This window comes from Wyeomyia smithii, chromosome 3 (assembly GCF_029784165.1).
Source record: "Wyeomyia smithii strain HCP4-BCI-WySm-NY-G18 chromosome 3, ASM2978416v1, whole genome shotgun sequence".
Taxonomy (NCBI): domain Eukaryota; kingdom Metazoa; phylum Arthropoda; class Insecta; order Diptera; family Culicidae; genus Wyeomyia; species Wyeomyia smithii.
The window spans coordinates 140362367-140382411 of NC_073696.1; the positions used below are offsets into that span (position 1 = coordinate 140362367).

Sequence of the window (20045 nt, forward strand, 5' to 3'; positions counted from 1 at the left end):
AAATGTGAAAATCACGAACTTCATTATCTTAGAAACTACACAACCGATTTGAACAATATTGATATCAGATGAACGTGCTAGTCAAGGGTTAACTGATGAATTATGATTGATCACGTGGTTTCAAAGTTTGGCTGCCCTATACGTTACCTTTTCATTTGATTGTAATCAAACTTAAGCAACCGTTATGTTCAGGAATGTTACGGATGTGATTTTTTAGACATCTGCAGATGCGGATGCAGATGTTGATGCGGATGTCAATTTTCATGCGGGTGTTCCGCATTTGCGGATGCGGATGCGGATATCCGTTACATTCCTAGTTATGTTTCAATTTGTAAAACAACGAGAGTCTATTATCTCAAGTTTTACACGACTTATTTGAACATAACTAGTGTCATACAAACGAGTCATCTCTCAAACTTACAAATAACAAACTCCATAAAAATTTGATATACTGTTCAAAAGTTTTGTAAAGAAAAGAAATTCAAAGACTATTCAACATTATAGCTGCTTTGATCAATATATATGGCCTCAACATAAATTAAATGTGGTATCGTACTATTTGAACGTTCCCGGTATCCCTCGGGATTAAATTGCTCGAAATTAAGCGTCATGTTTTTTATTTCGCTATTTCTTAAGCACTAACATTATGTCAAATTTCATAGTTTACACTTTAATTACAACATCAATATTTTAGAACCCAAAGAGTGAATATACCTTTATTGGATTTAAGCATTCACGTTAATCTAATTTTACAAATGATAAGTTTGAATGAGAAAGGCTGAGTCTGACCGCTAGGTGGATTAATTTATGTTTTTCTGAAAGAGTTGCTTCTGACCACGAAGCTCAACTAGCGGCATCTGATGTTCCCTCCTGTTTAGTTGACATAAGCACCTTTACAATTACGACCGATATGGTATTGGCTGCTGCTAAAAAGTTGAAACGGTCTTATTCGGCTGGTCCTGATGGAATTCCTGCTGTTGTTTTTAGTCGTTGTGCCACCGCTCTTGCAGTTCCGTTATGCTACATTTTCAACAAGTCTTTTGCGCAAGGCAAGTTTCCTGCTGTTTGGAAGCAGTCGCTGATGTTTCCCGTGCTTAAATCCGGTGACCAGCAAAACGTTCGAAACTATCGTGGCATTACTAGCCTCTCTGCTGGGTCTAAAATGTTTGAGATCATAGTAAGCGGTTACATGCTTTCTCGCACTAAGCACTATATCTCCACCACTCAGCATGGATTTATGCCGGGCCGCTCTGTTTGCACCAACTTATTAGAGTTCACTTCATCGTGTATTTCGCAGATGTAGCAGAAAGCTCAGGTAGATGCGATTTACACCGATATCAAAGCTGCTTTCGATCGTTTGGACCAGACGATACTCCTGTGTAAAATCTCGCGCTTAGGTGCTTCCCATCAGTTCGTTGAATGGCTAAGTTCATATCTTCGTGGAAGAGTTCTACGCGTAAAACTCGGTTCAAGTGTATCATCGCAATTCACCAACAAGTCAGGAGTTCCCCAAGGAAGCAACATGGGGCCCTTGTTATTTGCACTGTTTTTCAATGACGTAACACTGCTGCTAGGTGACGGCTGCAAGCTGGTGTATGCAGATGATTTGAAATTGTTTTTGGAAGTTCGGAGTATTGAAGACTGCCGCCGTTTACAAGAATTTTTGAATGTTTTCTCCTACTGGTGTCGAAAGAACTGGCTCGTGGTTAGTATTTCTAAATGCGAAGTTAAAACTTTCCATCGTATCCTAAAACCGATTATCTTCGACTATCGCATCGACGGTTTGGAACTGAAGAGGGTCGATCATGTAAAGGACCTTGGTGTTCTACTTGATAGTAGACTTACATTCCACCTGCACCACAGTACGATGATTTCAAAAGCTACATGCCAGCTCGGCTTCATTTGTAAAGTCGCCCGTGATTTTAAAGATCCTCACTGGCCTCAAGGCCCTGTACTGTTCATTAGTACGTCCACTGATTGAGAATTGTAACCTGGTTTGGTTTCCCTACCAGCTAACTTGGAACCTGCGGATTGAGCGTATCCAGAAACGATTCGTCCGCATTGCATTGCGTGAGCTTCCATGGCGTGATCCCGCTAATTTACCACCGTATCCAGACCGCTGCCGTTTAATTGGTATTGATACTCTCGAGCACCGACGGAGATTGCATCAAGCAGTGTTCATAGCCAAACTGCTCTGTGGAGAAATCGACTCACCGAAGCTTTTGTCTCTTGTGAACTTTCGAGCTTCACAACGCGCTTTGCGTTCAATTGGATTTCTGCAGACCCCATACCATCGTCTATCGTTTGGCTATAATGAGCCCATCACCGCCTGTATTAGAACTTTTACTCGTTTTGAACATCTATTCTACTTCAATGAATCCTTGGATAAATTCGTGCAGAAAGTTAAAAGAACGAACATTTTATCAACTTGACACTCAAACATTGTTATATTTATAAAGACTCGGGTCAGATAAATTATAGAAAATAAATAAATAAATAAATAATAATAATAATAATAATAATAATAATAATAATAATAATAATAATAATAATAATAATAATAATAATAATAATAAAAATAATAATAATAATAATAATAATAATAATAATAACAATAACAATAACAATAACAATAATAATAATAATAATAACAATAATAATAAAAATAATAATAATAATAATAATAATGATAATAATAATAATAATAATAATAATAATAATAATAATAATAATAATAATAATAACAATAATAATAATAATAATAATAAAAATGATAGAATAATAATAATTATAATAATAATAATAATAACAATAAAAAGAATTATTATAATAATTACAATACAAATAATGATAATAATAATTATAATAATAGTACAAATATTAGGAATAATTATAATAATTACAAAAATAATAATGATAATAATAGTACAAATAATAATAATACTAATAGAAATAACAATTATAATAATAATAATGATAATAATAAAAAAAATCTAATTAAATATCTTTTATTTAGCTTTTCTAGGCCAATTACCGTAGAAGAACCACACTCTATATCGGGGTGCTCTCATAAAGATTTGCATTATATACTGAAAGAACTACAGTTCATAACGAATCGCATGAGGAAAGCAGACGAAGAAGCAGAACTAATCAGTGATTGGAAATTTGCCGCAATGGTTGTTGACAGGTGAGCATTCGGCGAAAGTAAACATGAATACATTTCTGAATTATAATCGCTGGAAAAATAAAATTTCCTTCTCGACTTTCTTTGATTGTAATAAAATTTTTCGCGCTTATTATTAATATAGAAAAATTACTAAAATTTTTAGGTGGACTTATCATTCGATCATCGCAATGATTTTTTGCAGTTTAAATATAATTTAAAATCACTATTTCGGGTGCTTTAATATCGGCTGTACTTCAGAGCGACCGGAACGCCGCAACTTGCGTGATTTCGACTCACTTTGTCGACGTTTGTTATACAACTTACTGTACTTTTTATTCTTTGGCTGCGGTTGCAATGACGAACTGCTTGACGGCTGAGATTGGTTATTACTTTAAACTACAGGTGACGCATTGGTCTCGATGTTGGTTTTACCGATTGGTGGTTGTTTCATAGGTAAAGTAGATTAGAATCGATCTGATAAGTCTGATTTACGAATCCAATTAGCGTGAACCAACAGAACTTTTTCTTTCTCTCCAAATTCCATCTTAAGAAGAAATTTAGTTTATAAAAAGCTTAACCCTTACTTACTTACTTAGATGGCCGTACGTCCTAAGACATGGCCTGCATAACGTGGTTCCGCCAATTCACTCGGTCCATGGCTGCCTGCCTCCAGTTCCGCGGGCACCCGGTACTTTGCAGGTCGTGCTCCATCTGGTCCACCCATTTCGCTCGTTGCGCCCCTCGCCTTCTCGTTCCCGCCGGATTTGAAGCGAACACCAATTTTGCAGGGTAGCTATCCGGCATTCTAGCTACATGCCCTGCCCAGCGTATCCTTCCAGCTTTAGCCACATCCTGAATACTGGGTTCATCGTAGAGGGGCGCAAGCTCGTGGTTCATCCTACGCCTCCACACTCCGTTCTCCTGCACACCGCCAAAGATGGTTCTTAGCACCCGACGTTCAAAAACTCCGAGTGCTCGCAAGTCCTCCTCGAGCATTGTCCACGTCTCATGCCCGTAGAGAACGACCGGTCTTATTAGCGTTTTGTACAGGATACACTTAGTGCGAAGACTCAGATTATGCGACCGTAGTAGGCACGACTTCCACTGATAATACGTCTCTTTATCTCCCGGCTGGTATCGTTATTCTCAGTTACCAGAGAGCCGAGGTACACAAACTCGTCGACCACCTCGAACTCATTCCCGTCGATTGTTACCGTATTGCCTAGGCGTGCCCTGTCGTGCTCGGACCCACCTGCAAGCATATACTTAGTTTTTGACGTATTAATCTTCAGTCCGATCCTATCTGCTTCACGTTTCAGTCGGGTATGCTGGTCTGCCCCTGTCTCAAATTTTCTGCCGACAATATCCACGTCATCCGCAAAGCAAAAAAATTGACCTGTTCTGTTGAAAATCGTGCCCCGCATGTCAAACCCCGCTCGTCTCATAACACCCTCTAGCGCGACGTTGAACAATAAGCAGGAGAGACCATCACCTTGTCGGAGCCCCCTGTGAGACTCGAATGGGTCCGACGTTCCACCCGAAATTCTCACACAACACTTCACATCCTCCATCGTGGCCTTAATCAGTCTTGTTAGCTTCCCCGGGGAGCCGTTTTCGTCTAGAATTTTCCATAGCTCTTGTCGGTTTATTGAATAGTATGGGCTTTAAAATCGACGAAAAGATGGTGTTTAGGGACTCTAAACTCACGGCACTTTTGGAGGATCTGCCGCAGTGTAAAGATCTGGTCTGTTGTAGACCGTCCTTCCATGAAGCCGGCCTGATAGCTTCCTACAAACCTGCTGGCTAATGGTGACAGGCGTTGAAAGATGACCTGGGAAAACACTTTGTAGGCGGCATTCAGGATTGTGATCGCTCGATAGTTCTCGCAGTCTAGTTTGTCGCCCTTTTTGTATCGAGGGGAGATAACCTCTTCTTTCCACTCCTCCGGTAGCTGTTCTGTTTCCCAGATCTCGACGATCAGCCGATGCAGCGAGCTAGCCAGTTTAAAAAGCTTAACCCTCTAGTGTCTAAATTAATTTCTAAACGGACTTCGATAAAATCACTATAAACCATTATAAACACTTTTTAAGTATTTATTGAAGCTTTTCGAAACTTCGACTGAAGCCCGCCAAATGGCGGCATTGGGCACTAGAGGGTTGAGAGAATGACAATGGGTTTACTAAACCACGCCGAACCACGGGTAACCGAGTCACGCCATATCTCCGGCTAAAATACCAACACCATATCAGCTAGGTAACTCTAAATTTCAATTTAAAATGTGTTGACTAAGTTTCCATTCATTTCTACTACATAAAATCGAATACCCTCTTACACAGGTCCTTAGCTATCGAAGGCGTTTGTATTGCTCCAAGCAATTTGCTCATGAGATTGATACTAGATAAAAAAAATTAAATACATACAAACAATAAGCAGTTTCAGTAGTTCTCAATCTCGAAAGAAAATGATAAGTTTTGCAATCTTTTGGTAGACATGCTCACACGGTGAGCCCGCATTATTCGTGTCGAAGCCCAAAATAACGATTCGCATACTTCCGTTCCGGATGTCCGGTTCGACGTCCGGTAGTAAAAAATGACAGTATTTTTATCAGCTTGAGTTACTCTGCAAAGTATCGGCAATTATGACGCAGACGAGGTATTCATTCAACTTTGTTCGAGTTTTTTTTGCTGGAATTTAGCGTGAGGGGAAGGGATGTATCCTGAGAATAAACCCATGCATAGAAGTCCCTCTGACACCGGACGGTTTGTTTCTACTAAGATTCAAACTCATAACCATTCTCTTCTTAAAGCCCACTCTGTAACCTTAAGGCTACGGACTCCTAAAATTCCGCTTTTTTTGACGTTATTCCACGTCTTTCTTTACTATACTGCGGCTGTTTGTTGCCGCTTCGGATGCTGATTATGACGGGATATACTATCCCCCCTGATATCGCCGATAACACCTCTGTCATTCAGAACCATATCGAATCGGCGCTTGAAATTTTGAACTCACTGGAATCACACGCTACTCACTTGCTTTTCGGGAATTACAACCAGCCTGGCCTTGCTTGGAAAGCCAGATGCTCTGGTCGCATTTTTGCTGATTCTTTTGATTCGAGTCTTAATAGTACAAATATTGCGCTGTTGGATGGAATGTCTCTGCTCAACATGACTCAATTAAGCACAGTAAATAACGGGCGTAATCGGACTCTTGACCTCGTATTCGTCAATGACAAATCCGTACCGATTGCTGAAGCATGTGAGTCGTGATTGGTATCGACTCTCATCACCCACCTCTTTCTGTCTCATTAACCTGTCCTCAGCTGACTCGCTTTGAAGAATTATCTGAAATAAGGCAACTTAACTTTTGTAAAAGCGATTTCGAAGGGTTTTAAAGGGCTTTACTCGCAATCAACTGGGAAAATTTGCTAAACCGCGCAGCTAACATAGATAGTGTTGTAGAAATATTCACGCACACAATGAAACAGTGATTCACCAACTTTATTCCGTCGTCTCACCCCCGGCCAAAACCTGCATGGTCCAGTCGACGGCTTCGAGAGTCAAAACAACAAAGGGCAGCTGCACTTCGTTACTACAATAAGCGTAAGGAAAGTGGGTTTACTTCCAGCATCTTTCTTTGAAATTCTTTGATGGCATTGGTTCTTCATTTAGGATCACAATATTTTGTTACCTAAAATTGAACGTCTTGGTACATCACATCACTTCACTAAGTGGCTATAATCGTACCTAATACACCGAACACGGAGTCAGATAGTTTTGTTAACTATTCGGGTGTTTCTCAAAGAAACAACGTGGGACCACTGCTTTCTACCCTTTTATTCAATGATGTTTGAGCCGTTGCGGAACAGAGTGGTCTATGTGCCATTGAGCAAATTTTACAGGAGAAGCAATTTTTGAAAAATCTCTGAATAAAATTCTGTTCAACAGATTCTTTCGAACAAAATGTCCTAATATAAAGTTTACGAAGTGGTTTAACATGTGAATTCATAAAATTAACAGCTTCTTTGCAAAATAGGTGATTTTAGCTCACCATTGTACATAGACCACTCTAACTTCATATATATATTTACTGGAATCCTCGAATCGTTTCGGAACAGAGTGGTTTATGTACACAAACCTGGTAAATGACAAAGAAAATGACGATAACTCGTATAAAATGGCCAGTGTCACATGTTATATGATACATAAAGCATGTCACATGTTAGATGTCACGTGTAACAATACATGTAACACAACGTGTTACATGTTACATAATATTTTACATGTTACATTTTTTGTGTTACATTACGTGTAACATGTTACACATTACGTGTGACATGTACAGAACAAATGACATGTTACTTATCACATGTAATATGCCACATGTTACGTGTTACATCATAGTATTACACCGATTTATGTAAATAGACCACTCTGTTCCGAAACAGAATGGCCATTCTGTTTCGGAAGAAATTTCAACACGATTTAAATCAGCTTTAAAGTTCGATTTTTCGAAAATTTTTCAATCTCCCAACTTCAGCTTCTTGAGTAGTTGCGGTTCATGCAAAAAACTCATTTTCGAAAAAAAATGGTCTTTAGACCACTCTATTCCGCAACGGCTCATTTGTACCTTGTATTTGTATTTCACCTGATAGTAAACTCATCTTTGCTGACCATTCAAAACTATACCTATATCTATAAACTATAACTATATCATTGGCTCCACAGCGGACTGCAGAGAATTGCAACGGCACCTTGATGAATTCTCTGATTGGTGTACCCGTAATTTGCTGATAATCAGTGTTTTCAAATGCTCCGTAATTTCATTTACACTAAAATTGAAGCCATTACCATGTAATTATAGTATATCTGGAGAAACTCTGGAGTCGGTGATAAAAGATTTAGGTGTACTGGTTGACTCACAGCTTTCCTTCAAGCATCACTATTCCCATAAATCAGCTTTATGATGAGAATCGCCAAAGAGTTCTCACTAGTTCGATCTATTTTGGAATCGTCTGTCATAATATGGAATCACTAATACACACTGAAATCTGGACAAACCGGATTGAATCAGTTTAAGCCAAGTTCCTACGTTTTGCTTTGAGCCATGACTGATCCTGTCCAAATACCGCCCTATGCCAATCGATATCGCTTCCATGGCACTTAGCATTATTCGTAGGAAAACTGTTCTGGCCGAATTCGTAGGAAAACTGTTAACTGGTGAAATTGATGCTCTAAACATCCTTTCTGAAATTAAAGTAAATGTGCCTTATAGAAGGTTAAGAATGCGGAACTTTCTACACCTCTCATTTCATCGTACAGAATATGGTCAAAACGAACCCATCAGGGCGATATGTGTCGTCTTTAATAAGGTATTTGACTTATTTGACTTCAAAAATAAATATAGAGGTTTAAGCGAATATTATAATTTGTTAGCATTAGGTTGAAATTTTGTCAGAGCTAAGTTAAGTAGTTTTATGTGTCATCTGAAATAATAGTGTGTTGTATTGTTGTTGGTCTTTATTTAAAACATGTCAATACTCGATCAAAAAATGGTGGGGTTTTTACGCGTATTTGGGTGTTTCGCAAGGAATTCCTTAAACGAGCTTTTTCCAACCCACCCTCAAGTTCAATAAAAACAAAAATGATATTATTTAATAAATTATTTATTAATAAATACAAATACAAACACAAATTACATTTTGTGAAAACTGAAATGAACATATAAAGTTTTTGATTGGCGGAATTAAATTTTCCAAGTGCCAATAGCTCTCAAACAACTGTACCGATTTCAATAGTTAATATTGTGATTTCAGAGAAAAATTAGAATTTTGCGCTCTAACTGACAACCGTAACTGACAACCGAAAATGACAATCTCAGACAGCACCGATAAAAATGCGACTCATGAATTTGTTTGTCAAAGCGTATGCACTCTTAATTTACTTCAATTGAAATTGAATAGGATTGAAGCCGCCTTGATTCCTCGACTATGCAGCAGAGCCGCATTGATTTGGTTTGCAATCAGAATGTTCTACGAATAAACTAGTTATAATCCATTATTTGATGTTGCTTAAACAGTATGCAATATAACATAGTTTTCATTGACTGGTGAATGACCGCCGGTTAAAACCTTAACAAAAAATGTGTCGATGAGATATATGGGAAAAAGACCTCTGGATTTCGTTCAGAGATTTGGAGGTACGGCTCAAGAGTTTTGTCTTCTCGAAAGAAGTCACTATTCTAATTTCCAGCAAAATCGGACTTCGGGAAGTCGTGTGGGTAAAATTATGCTTTTTTATCAATAAAAAAATGTTCGATAAAAAAAAATTGTGATGCCAAATTTCTTAGAGATGCAATAAACGTTTAAATCTAGTGTTTTTTTTGTAAGATTTCGACCACTGCGACCATTATTTTGACCTTTTGTGGGAAAAAGAATATTTATATATTTTTCAGCTGGGAAACTCTCTCAGCTTTAATTTATTTCTACCATTGAGGACATTTTTCGAAAAACCGAAGCTTCTGAGCGCTACCGCTAAACGGAATTCGAAGGCCTAGTTTCCCCATAACTTCTGTTGGTTCCGGCTTGAGAATTTCTATGCTTCAGAAAGTCTTTTTTTGAAAATTTGTTTCCTGAGTTAACATAAATGTTTTCCAGTACCGCAAAAGTGTACAGCGCATCGTTTCTATGTCTGTCTCCTGCATCTTCAAAATTGAGCTTTATAACATAGTTGTCCCACGACTTTTATTTTATATATCATGGCATTGTTGTGATAAATACATCAAATCGCCAAAAGCATGCGAACTTTAACAAACCCGTACCCGATGTTTTTTTTTTCTTCATCTATAGTTTATTTGACACGGCACAAATACAATTCACAATGTTTAACGGCGCCAATTATATCTGGTAGCTTACTTTCTAAAGTATCTTAATAACTAAAAGCAAATTTTTTATCCTCGCTGCCGACTACGAGCTGAAACTAAATCTAACTTAAAGCTAGAATATTTTGCATTAAAAGCACAGGTTTGCTGTTTGATGGTTTTCATTGCCATAGGTAAGCAGCATATTAAATTTGTTCCGCTGCTGGGCCAAGATATTACGGACTGGCATATTGGGTTGTTTCCATCGGGCCTTGAGAGTATCGTACGGGTCTGATTGCTGTTTCCGGATCCGGGGTCTTAACGTGTTCTTGTCGTTTGGTTGGATGTAGGCGGAAGGGGATAGGACTAAACTGGGGCGTGGATGGATTTCAGGAAAACGTATATAAGGGACATGTAGGATAGGTCACGGCTCGCCAAGACATCACGAACAGGAACAGCCGGCTGCCTACCTTCGGCCTGCAGGGAAGCTATTAATCTAGACCTGGCGTCACGGTGTACAGGGCATGACCAAACAACGTGCTTTATGTCGTGATAACCTTCACCACAGGCACAGATACCACTCTCCCCGAGCCCAACACGACGGAGATGCGCGTCAAATCTATAGTGATTGGACATAAGCCGGGACATCACGCAAATGAAATCCCGACCTACATCCAACCCCTTGAACCACGGGTTCGTCGATACCTAGGGGATTATGGAATGTAACCACCTTCCCAGTTCCCCCTTGGTCCAAGAATTTTGCCAACTGATGATCGTATTCTGACGTACAAGTGCGAAAAATTCATTAAAGGCAATTGGTCTTTCATAAATATCACCGTTTGTTGCGCCCACCTTAGCCAAAGAGTCCGCTTTCTCATTGCCCGGTATCGAGCAGTGAGAAGGGACACACGCTAAGGTAATCTGAGTAGATTTTTCGGATAAAGCACTCAGATGTTTCCGTATTTTCCCCAGGAAATACGGAGAGTGCTTAACATCTTTCATCGATCGGAGAGCCTCGATGGAACTGAGACTGTCCGTAAAGATGAAATAATGGTCCGTGGGCATTTTTTCGATAATCCCTAGGGTGTACTGAATTGCAGCTAATTCTGCGACGTAAACAGAAGCAGGATTATCGAGCTTATGGGAGACGGTTAAATTGTTATTGAAGATACCGAAGCCAGTGGACCCATCAAGAAGTGATCCGTCAGTGTAGTACATATTGTCGCAGTTGATGTTTCGATATTTATTGGAAAAAATTTTAGGGATCTGCTGCACGCGTAAATGATCCGGGATTCCACGAGTTTCTTCTATCATGGATGTATCGAAAAACACAGTAGAATCAGAAGTATTTGATAAGTCGACACGATTTGGAATATTCGAAGAAGGGTTAATATTATGGGACATGTGATTGAAATACAATGTCATAAAACGGGTTTGAGAATTAAGTTCGATTAACCTTTCAAAATTTTCAATCACGGGACGGTTCAAGACCTCACATTTGATTAGAATACGAGAAGTTAGGCTCCAGAAGCGGTTTTTCAATGGTAGTCCTCCAGCTAAGATCTCCAAACTCATCGTATGGGTCGACTGCATGCAACCCAAGGCGATACGCAAACAACGATATTGTATTCGCTCCAGTTTGATCAAATGTGTGTTTGCTGCGGAGCGGAAGCAGAAACACCCGTACTCAATAACAGACAGTATCGTTGTTTGGTAAAGCCTTATGAGGTCTCCTGGGTGGGCTCCCCACCATTGTCCGGTTATTGTACGAAGAAAATTCACTCTTTGTTGACATTTTTTCATCAGATACCTAACGTGACAACCCCAGGTGCCTTTAGAGTCGAACCAGACACCAAGATATTTGTGTACCAAAGCCTGAGAAATCGTTTTACCCATTAATTGTGTTTGAAGCTGAGCAGGTTCATGCTTCCTAGAAAAAACTACTATCTCAGTCTTCTCCGGAGAGAATTCGATACCTAGCTGTAAAGCCCAAGCAGACAAATTGTCCAAGGTATCTTGCAATGGTCCTTGCAAATCGGCAGCTTTGGCTCCTGCAACAGAGATTACACTGTCGTCTGCAAGTTGTCTTATCGTGCATGAATTTTCCAGACATTCGTCGATGTCATTTACATAAAAGTTGTAAAGAAGGGGGCTTAAACATGAGCCCTGGGGAAGACCCATGTAGCTAATGCGAAAAGTTGCCAAATCACCGTGCGTAAAATGCATGTGCTTTTCGGACAACAAATTGTGCAAAAAATTGTTCAAAATTGGAGAAAATCCTTGTCGGTGAAGTTTACCCGAAAGAATGTCAATAGAAACGGAATCAAAAGCCCCCTTAATGTCCAAGAACGCAGACGCCATTTGTTATTTGCGAGCATACGCCAGCTGAATATCTGTTGAAAGCAACGCAAGACAATCATTCGTCCCTTTGGCACGGCGGAAGCCAAATTGAGTATCTGATAGTAGACCATTTGATTCGACCCAATGGTCTAAACGACGGAGTATCATTTTTTCCATCAATTTCCGGATACAGGATAGCATTGCAATCGGCCTATAAGAGTTGTGATCAGAAACTGGTTTCCCTGGTTTTTGGATGGCGATCACCTTCACTTGCCTCCAATCCTGCGGTACAATGTTTTGCTCCAGGAACTTATTGAACAAGTTCAACAAGCGCCTCTTGGCATTGCCGGGTAGATTCTTCAACAAGTTGAATTTGATTCTATCTAACCCAGGCGCGTTATTGTTACAGGACAGGAGGGCAACTGAAAATTCTGCCATCGTAAAAGGTGATTCTTTCGCGTCGTCGCCCGGAGACGCATCGCGAACAATGTTTTGCTCAGGAACAGAGTCCGGACATATTTTCCTGGCAAAATCAAATATCCACCGACTTGAAGACTCCTCGCTTTCGTTGACCGTTACGCGATTCCGCATTCTTCGGGCTGTGTTCCAAAGAGTGCTCATCGATGTCTCCCTCGACGTCTCGCTCACGAACCGACGCCAATATCCGCGTTTCTTTGCTTTAGCCAAACTTTTAAGCTTGGTATTAAGCTCCGAATACCGTATATAGTCGCCAGGTATACCTCCCTTCTGGTAGGCCTTAAACGCGTCGGATCTTTGCGTGTAGACATCGGAGCACTCTTGGTCCCACCACGGAGTGGGAGGCCGTTCTTTGATCGTTACGCCGGGATATTTCTTCGTTTGGGCTTGCAACGCGGCGTCGTGAATCAAGCCCGCGAGGAGGTTGTATTCTTCAAGTGGTGGATGATGTTGTATCGACTCGACCGCTTTTGAAATCATTTCCTCGTATAACTTCCAATCGACATTCCGTGTGAGGTCATACGGAATGTCAATTGGTCGCATGCGAGTCAACCCGTTATTAATTGAAATAAGAATAGGCAAATGGTCGCTACCGTGAGGATCAAGGATTACCTTCCATGTGCAATCCAGCCGTAGCGACGTCGAACATAAGGATAGATCCAAAGCGCTTGGGCGCGCTGGAGGTTTCGGGATACGTGTCATTTCACCGTTGTTTAAAATAGTCATGTCGAAGTCATCGCAAAGGTTATAGATTAAAGAGGAGCGGTTATCATTGTATGGGGAACCCCAAGCCACGCCATGAGAGTTGAAGTCTCCCAAAATCAAACGTGGCGAGGGAAGAAGCTCTATTAAATCAAAGAGCAACCGTTGCCCAACCTGTGCTCTGGGAGGAATATATATTGAGGCAATACAAAGCTCTTTACCTTGTATTGTCATTTGACATGCGACAACTTCGATGCCTGGAATCGAGGGGAGGTTAATACGATAGAAAGAATAGCACTTTTTAATCCCTAAAAGTACTCCTCCATATGGGGTGTCTCGATCAAGGCGAATAATATTAAAATCATGGAAGTTGAGATCAATATTTGAAGTAAGCCAAGTTTCACAAAGGGAAAATGCATCGCATTTGTTTCTATTTATTAAAACTTTAAACGAATCAATTTTTGGTAAAATACTTCTACAGTTCCACTGTAAGACAGAGATAGAATCCTTCATATACGCAGTAGAATTAGGCATCGAAGGATACAATCGCTGCAAGGAGGGGCCATTGGGCAGTCAACTGCTTCAAAAATGATCTAACTGTTGGGAGGAATGCTGTAAGAAAAATTTTAATTGGATCGGGTATATTGAAATTTTCAAAAATCTAGTCCACAATGTCAGAAAATTTCACTAATCCAGAGTTTGTTTCATCAACTGGATGTGCAAAAGGAACAACTGGGGTTTTAGATGTTCCTGGCAGTGCTGGGAACTCCTTCTGGGACTTTAAATTTGCAAGCCCAGGAGGAGTTTGCTTCGGTTTTTCCGCAGCACTATTTGGTTTGTTCGTACTTTTCATTACACTTTGGGAAATCTTAGGACCTTTACGGGGAAGTTTAGGAGGAGAAAAATTTTTCCTCTTCCTAGACTCCCCAGGATTGGCATAAGATGTTCCCGCTGATGAATCGTCAGAATCGGTTTCATCGGAGGGCAACAGATCAAAGGGGTTCGATGTTATGGTAGAAGTGGTCACGGTCTTCTTCAGCATCTCAGCGTAAGAACGCTTTGAACGCTCCTTAAGTGACCGCTTAATTTTATCTCTGCGCTGCATGTACACCGGGCATGTGGAGAGCTCATGCTGGTTTTCCCCACAGTGAATACATTTTTCAGCATTAACACTGCAAGAATCTTCCGCATGAGTCTCCCCACACTTGCTACATCGTGCCTTATTGCAGCAGTAGGCGGCTGTGTGGCCTAACTGCTTGCAATTGGTGCAATTCATAACACGGGGTACATACAATCGCACAGGCAGACGAACCCGGTCGATCGAGACGTGGCTAGGGAGTGCAGATCCGGCAAACGTAACGCGAAACGAGTCTGACGGAGTGTAAACTTTTTTACCGCAGACGAGAGACATGGACCGCAATTGCTTACAATCCAAAATCTTCGCCTTTGTTTCGGTATTTTTGAAGCAACCGGTTGCGCTTTTTAGGATACACTCGACAGACAGACTCGAATCGGTTATGACACCGTCGATCTCCACGTCTCGTGCGGGTATGTAAACGCGATACTCGCGTGTGAAGAGCTCAGAGCAAGCGATAGCATTGGCCTGTGCCAGATCACTGACCACGACACGGAGCTTGTTAGGTCGGACCTTGGAAATTTCGGTCACGGCCTTGTACCCCTTCGTCAGGTCTTTTGAAATTTGCAGTATGTTTAATCGCTTTGAATTCACTCCTGCCTTTGGACGAAAATAAACAGTATAGCTGCCCTGTTGAGATCCGTCCGGGTAAAGCCTGGGGCGAGGGGGGACTGGAGAATGAACAGGGGAGGGGGTAACAGAAGGGTCAGGGTCAGGGGGGTTCGGGGCTGGTGGCACGGGAGGCGAGGGATCTATATCCATCGCGCTAAATGTAGCGCACTAGCGAACTAGCGCCGACAAGAACACGTACCTCTTTACTTCTTCCTTCCAGCAGTGGTTGTCCGATCGTTCGAAGCTGCACCCAAAGCAGCCAGCAGCACCAGTACAGCAGCACCAATACAGCCACCAGCAGTGAGCCGGGTGTGAGATCACTCAGCACAGCGACACGGACTCGACTGTCAACTGATGGCCTTGAATAATACACTCTTTTGTTTGGCTATTCGTACACACGGACCGGATTGTAATAGAACGACCACTTTGCACGTCCGTTTCTGTCGAGTGTTCGACGCGGAATGAGTACCCGATGTTGTCGTATCATATTCACTAACCGATCTAAAAACAGGCGAAATGGTGCCCATCGCTGATGGCAATAAATCGTACATGCTTTTGATGATGAAAATGATATTCTTTGCTCGATCAAGACAAACTAAAACCTAAGAAACAAATAAAAAGACTCTATTTTTCGAACTGAATTTCGATTTTTAACAACGGCTTTTTCCCGTTAACACGCAAGTTCATTAAGCAGACAGTATATGAAGTAGAGAGAACGAAAATTAAGCGAACTGGAAATATATAATATTCTACTTCATATACTGTCTGCTTAATAAAAAAGACTCTAATTAACTAATGAGGTGTAGAGAATAAAACTTATTCGGATATTTTTGTATTTCAATTACGAACATTTCACTATCCCCAGTTGAACGTGTATCGAGTGCTATTCCTTACAGCACTTTTTTACCAGTGTTTGAGATGTCTGTCAGTTGCGGGTGTTGCTTCTTCTTTTTCTTAAAAATACCCTGCATTCTAATTTTTTTGTGAAAGGACAATATACCGTTGGACAGCAGAAGTATATTAGACTAGCTGACCCAGCAAACTTCGTCTCGCCTATTCTTGTTTTCAAATTAATGATTTTATACATTCCAAATTCATTGATTCCTGGTGATTTGTTTATATAGTTTGAAACGATTGTTTTTTTTTCAGAATGACAACATCGTCGACTTTTGGCTTTTGTACATCACCTCTATTCCTGAAATACCAATACTGGGTGGTATACAGTTTTTTTTTTCTCGCTTGTTTTCCGTCGGTCTAGTTCCGCCACTGTTGTGGCCAATCACCGACGCCCAGGGAGGCGACTCCACACCCAGGACCCTAACTCACGACCCGTTTATTAACGGACCGGCGCCAACGGCTTTACTTCCTCATGCGATGGAAGGCGTGATCCCAGAGATTTTTCGCCTCAGAAAATCTCCCGGTGTCGGTTAGGATTGAATCTAGACCAGTTGGGTTGGTTGTGAGTGGATCACGCCCCCTCACAACCATCGACACCTATGTCGGCGGTGGGATTCGAACCCAGGCGTCGATCGTGGTTGGCGGAGACGTTACCAACCAGACTAGGCCCCCGCTCTAGTGGTATTCAGTTATTTTTGTTGTTTTCCAGAAAATTAAAGTAGTCATCTTCGAATTTAAAATGGTGTCCAGGGTCAGTGCTTGGCTTCTATACATCACTTCGAATACGGAAACATCCATATGCAGTAGTATTCAGTTGTTTTCGGACGTTTTCCATAAGTTGCCATCTCACAATTCTAAATGGTGTCTAAGGTCAATTTTTAGCTCCTTGCATGGTATTTGGTATTGGGTTATTTTGGCTATTTAGACAATTTCTGGCCTGAGCGTTATCCTGGTTAAAGAAACACCAAATATTGGGTGGTATTTGGTCATTTTCGGCTGTTTCCCAGAAACCGGGAGCCACCATCTTGGATTTAAAAATGGTATTTGGAGACATTTTCCAGATAGAAACCGGAAGTTTCCCTCTTAAGTTAAACAACGGCGTCTGGAGTTAAGTTTTTGCTCCTGTGCATCGAACCGATCATTTTAGGCTTTTTTTTGGAAAACCTGGTTGAAATATCTGTTTAGTGTCAAATATAAAACAATCAAACATAGAAATTTGTGTTTGATTTTTATGAGAGCCCTTCTTTCCAGAAGTGGGATGGGTGCCGAATCACCATGAAGATATTTTTTGCTCCCAAAAACCTCAACATGTCAAATTTGGTTCCATTTACCTAATTAGTTCTTGAGTTGTGAAGAAATTTGAGTTTCATTTATATGAGCCCTCTTTCCCAGAAAATGGAGGGGTGCCGAACCACCATGAAATTTTTTCTTGCTCTCAAAAACCATAACATATCAAATTTGGTTCCATTTACTTAATTATTTTTCGAGATGTGCAGAAATTCGTATTTCATTTGTGTGGAACCCCTTCCTTTCAGAAGAAGGAGAGGTGTCGAAACCATCTGGACATTTTTCTCAACATTTCATAGTGCTTTATACAGCCAAAAAAGCGCTATAAAACATTGATAAAACCTATATTGTTGCATGGATTGTTACCCCTGAAAACAATCACCTGCCTAATTTGGTTCCATTTATTTGGTTAGTTCTCGAGATGTGCCTAAATTTATGTTCCTTACAGGAAAGGAAGGGGTGCCGAACCAGCATGAACATATTTGTCACCTCTAAAAACATTCACATGCTAAATTTGGTTGTATTTGATCGATTGGTCCTCGAGCTGTGCGAAATTTGTGTTTCATTTGTATAACAGCCCTCGCTTATAGAAGAAGGAGAGGTGTCAAACCATTATAGATATATTTGTTCCCCCTAAAAACATCCACCTGCAAAATTTGGTTCCATTTATTTGGTTAGTTTTCGAGGTGTGCGGAAATGTGTACTTTATTTGTATGGAACCCCTCTTTTCCAGAAGAGGAATGGGTGTCGAATCAATATGTCCATATTTTTTACTCTCAAAAACTACTACATGCCAAATTTGTTTCCTTTTGCTTGGTTAGTTTTCAAGCTGTGCAGAAATTTGTGTTTCATTTGTATGGGACCCCTCCTTTCCAGAAGAGATAGGGGTCTCGAGCTATCTGAGTCACCTTACTCGGCCCCTGAGCCCCTATAAACAAAATTTCCCGCCGAATGGTTCAGTAGTTTTCAAGCCTATATGGATCAAACAAATAGACAGCTAGACAGGTAGACAACCAGAGCTGCATTTTTACATGTTTACTTTTTTATAATATGATAGTTAACCTTATCATTTTTTTAATATTAGTGAAAATTATGGGAAAGCTTCAATGTTGAATATGCACATACGCGTTGAAGTTGTTGTTGACATTGGTTCAGAATTTATATATCAATAACTCTAATAGCACGAAACGCCATCTTTAGCTCATAGAAACATCTGTGTAAAGTATCAGCCAGGTCAAGAAGATAGATAGTGAAGATAGTTCATCTGCCTACACGTTGTCCTTGCTGCATCCTGCTAACGTAATACGCATGTCGTTGGAAGAGTTAAAGCGCAAACCCGAAGCTTTCGTAATTTTTTACGAAGTTGACAATTTTGTTGGAGAGGTGGGAGTCTGGTATCAACATTGTAGCAGCATGAGAGCAGATCGTAAGAACTTGGAAGAGCTGGATCTTATAGACCTGCTTGCTGAAGCCCGTTTTTTCTTCCCTGCGACTGATAAAACAATTAAAATTGGACTTGCTCTACCATGTTGCACATTACGTCGGGTGAAAGCCTGGCTGAGGACAACAATGGTTGAACAGCGGATTAGTGCTCTTTGTTTGCTAAGTGTTCATCGGCAAATCTGCCGTGGGATGAGATTTTGACGTAAGCGCCAGCAGCACAAAACCGCTGCAGAAGCGATTTGTTTTAAATCGTTCCCAAATGAGCCGCTTCATTACGCAATCTGATCTGATAGAATCAAAGTAAATATGTTGGAAAACGTATTCCATTGCTTTAACACGTTTATTTATGTAAATTCATTGAGTTTCAACGCCAACGTAAAAATAGCAAAAGCATTTCAACGTTTTGCTGTTTTGTTTTTGTGACGTTGATACTCCTGAATAGTCTAGTTTGCCATGCGTACTGATCTGTAGTAAGCAGCAAAAAGTTGGCATCGCAGCAGCATGCTTCGTTTCGCTCTTTTGCTCTTTGAATGCTGATTAGGCTATATTTTGTCAAGAATGCACAATTCGAACAACCCATATATGAAGCAATTGTAGAGACACTCTATCTTTACAATTTGTCTGAACATTGTAATGTTAAAACTGCTATAGTTCCATAGCCAGAGCTGTTTTTTCGTAGGTACCAAAAGAGCAGCTCTTCCGGTTTTACAAGCCTGACTTTTACGCTGTACCTATGGTAATTTCAACAATACAATGTTGGACAAATTGTAGGGATAGAGTATCTCTACAAGAGCTTTATATATGACTTGTTCGAATTTTGCCTCCTTAACAAAATATAGCCTAATGAGCATTCAAAGAGCAAAAGAGCAAAACCAAGCATATGCAGCACTCCACAAGCATGGTACACTATTCTATGCATACCTTAACGTCACTACGTCACACCCTAACGTCAGTCAGATAATTATATAAATTCAAGAGACTTCTTTTTATTTTAGATTTTTTATTTTAATTTTATTTCAGATTTTTAATTTAACAACGAGATGCTCCAAGAGAGATGATCCCTGTCACTGTATCGATGCGATCGATTTCACTAGGTCACACCCTAACGTCAGTCAGATAATTAAATAAATT

The 20045-nt window shown here is 40.4% G+C and overlaps 1 protein-coding gene across 4 annotated transcripts in view; it reads left to right on the forward strand.

Moving 5' to 3' along the window:
• The window catches only part of LOC129727470 (CHRNA7-FAM7A fusion protein), a 519941-nt gene that overhangs the window by 454476 nt on the left and 45420 nt on the right, over positions 1-20045 (forward strand). For 3 of the 4 annotated variants that reach the window (XM_055685335.1, XM_055685337.1, XM_055685336.1), the window contains one exon: positions 3017-3187. In XM_055685335.1, the coding sequence (XP_055541310.1) occupies positions 3017-3187 (171 nt within the window). Of the gene's footprint in view, positions 1-3016; positions 3188-19934; positions 20022-20045 lie in introns of all 4 variants that reach the window. The other variant, XR_008728530.1, reaches the window with a different exon arrangement.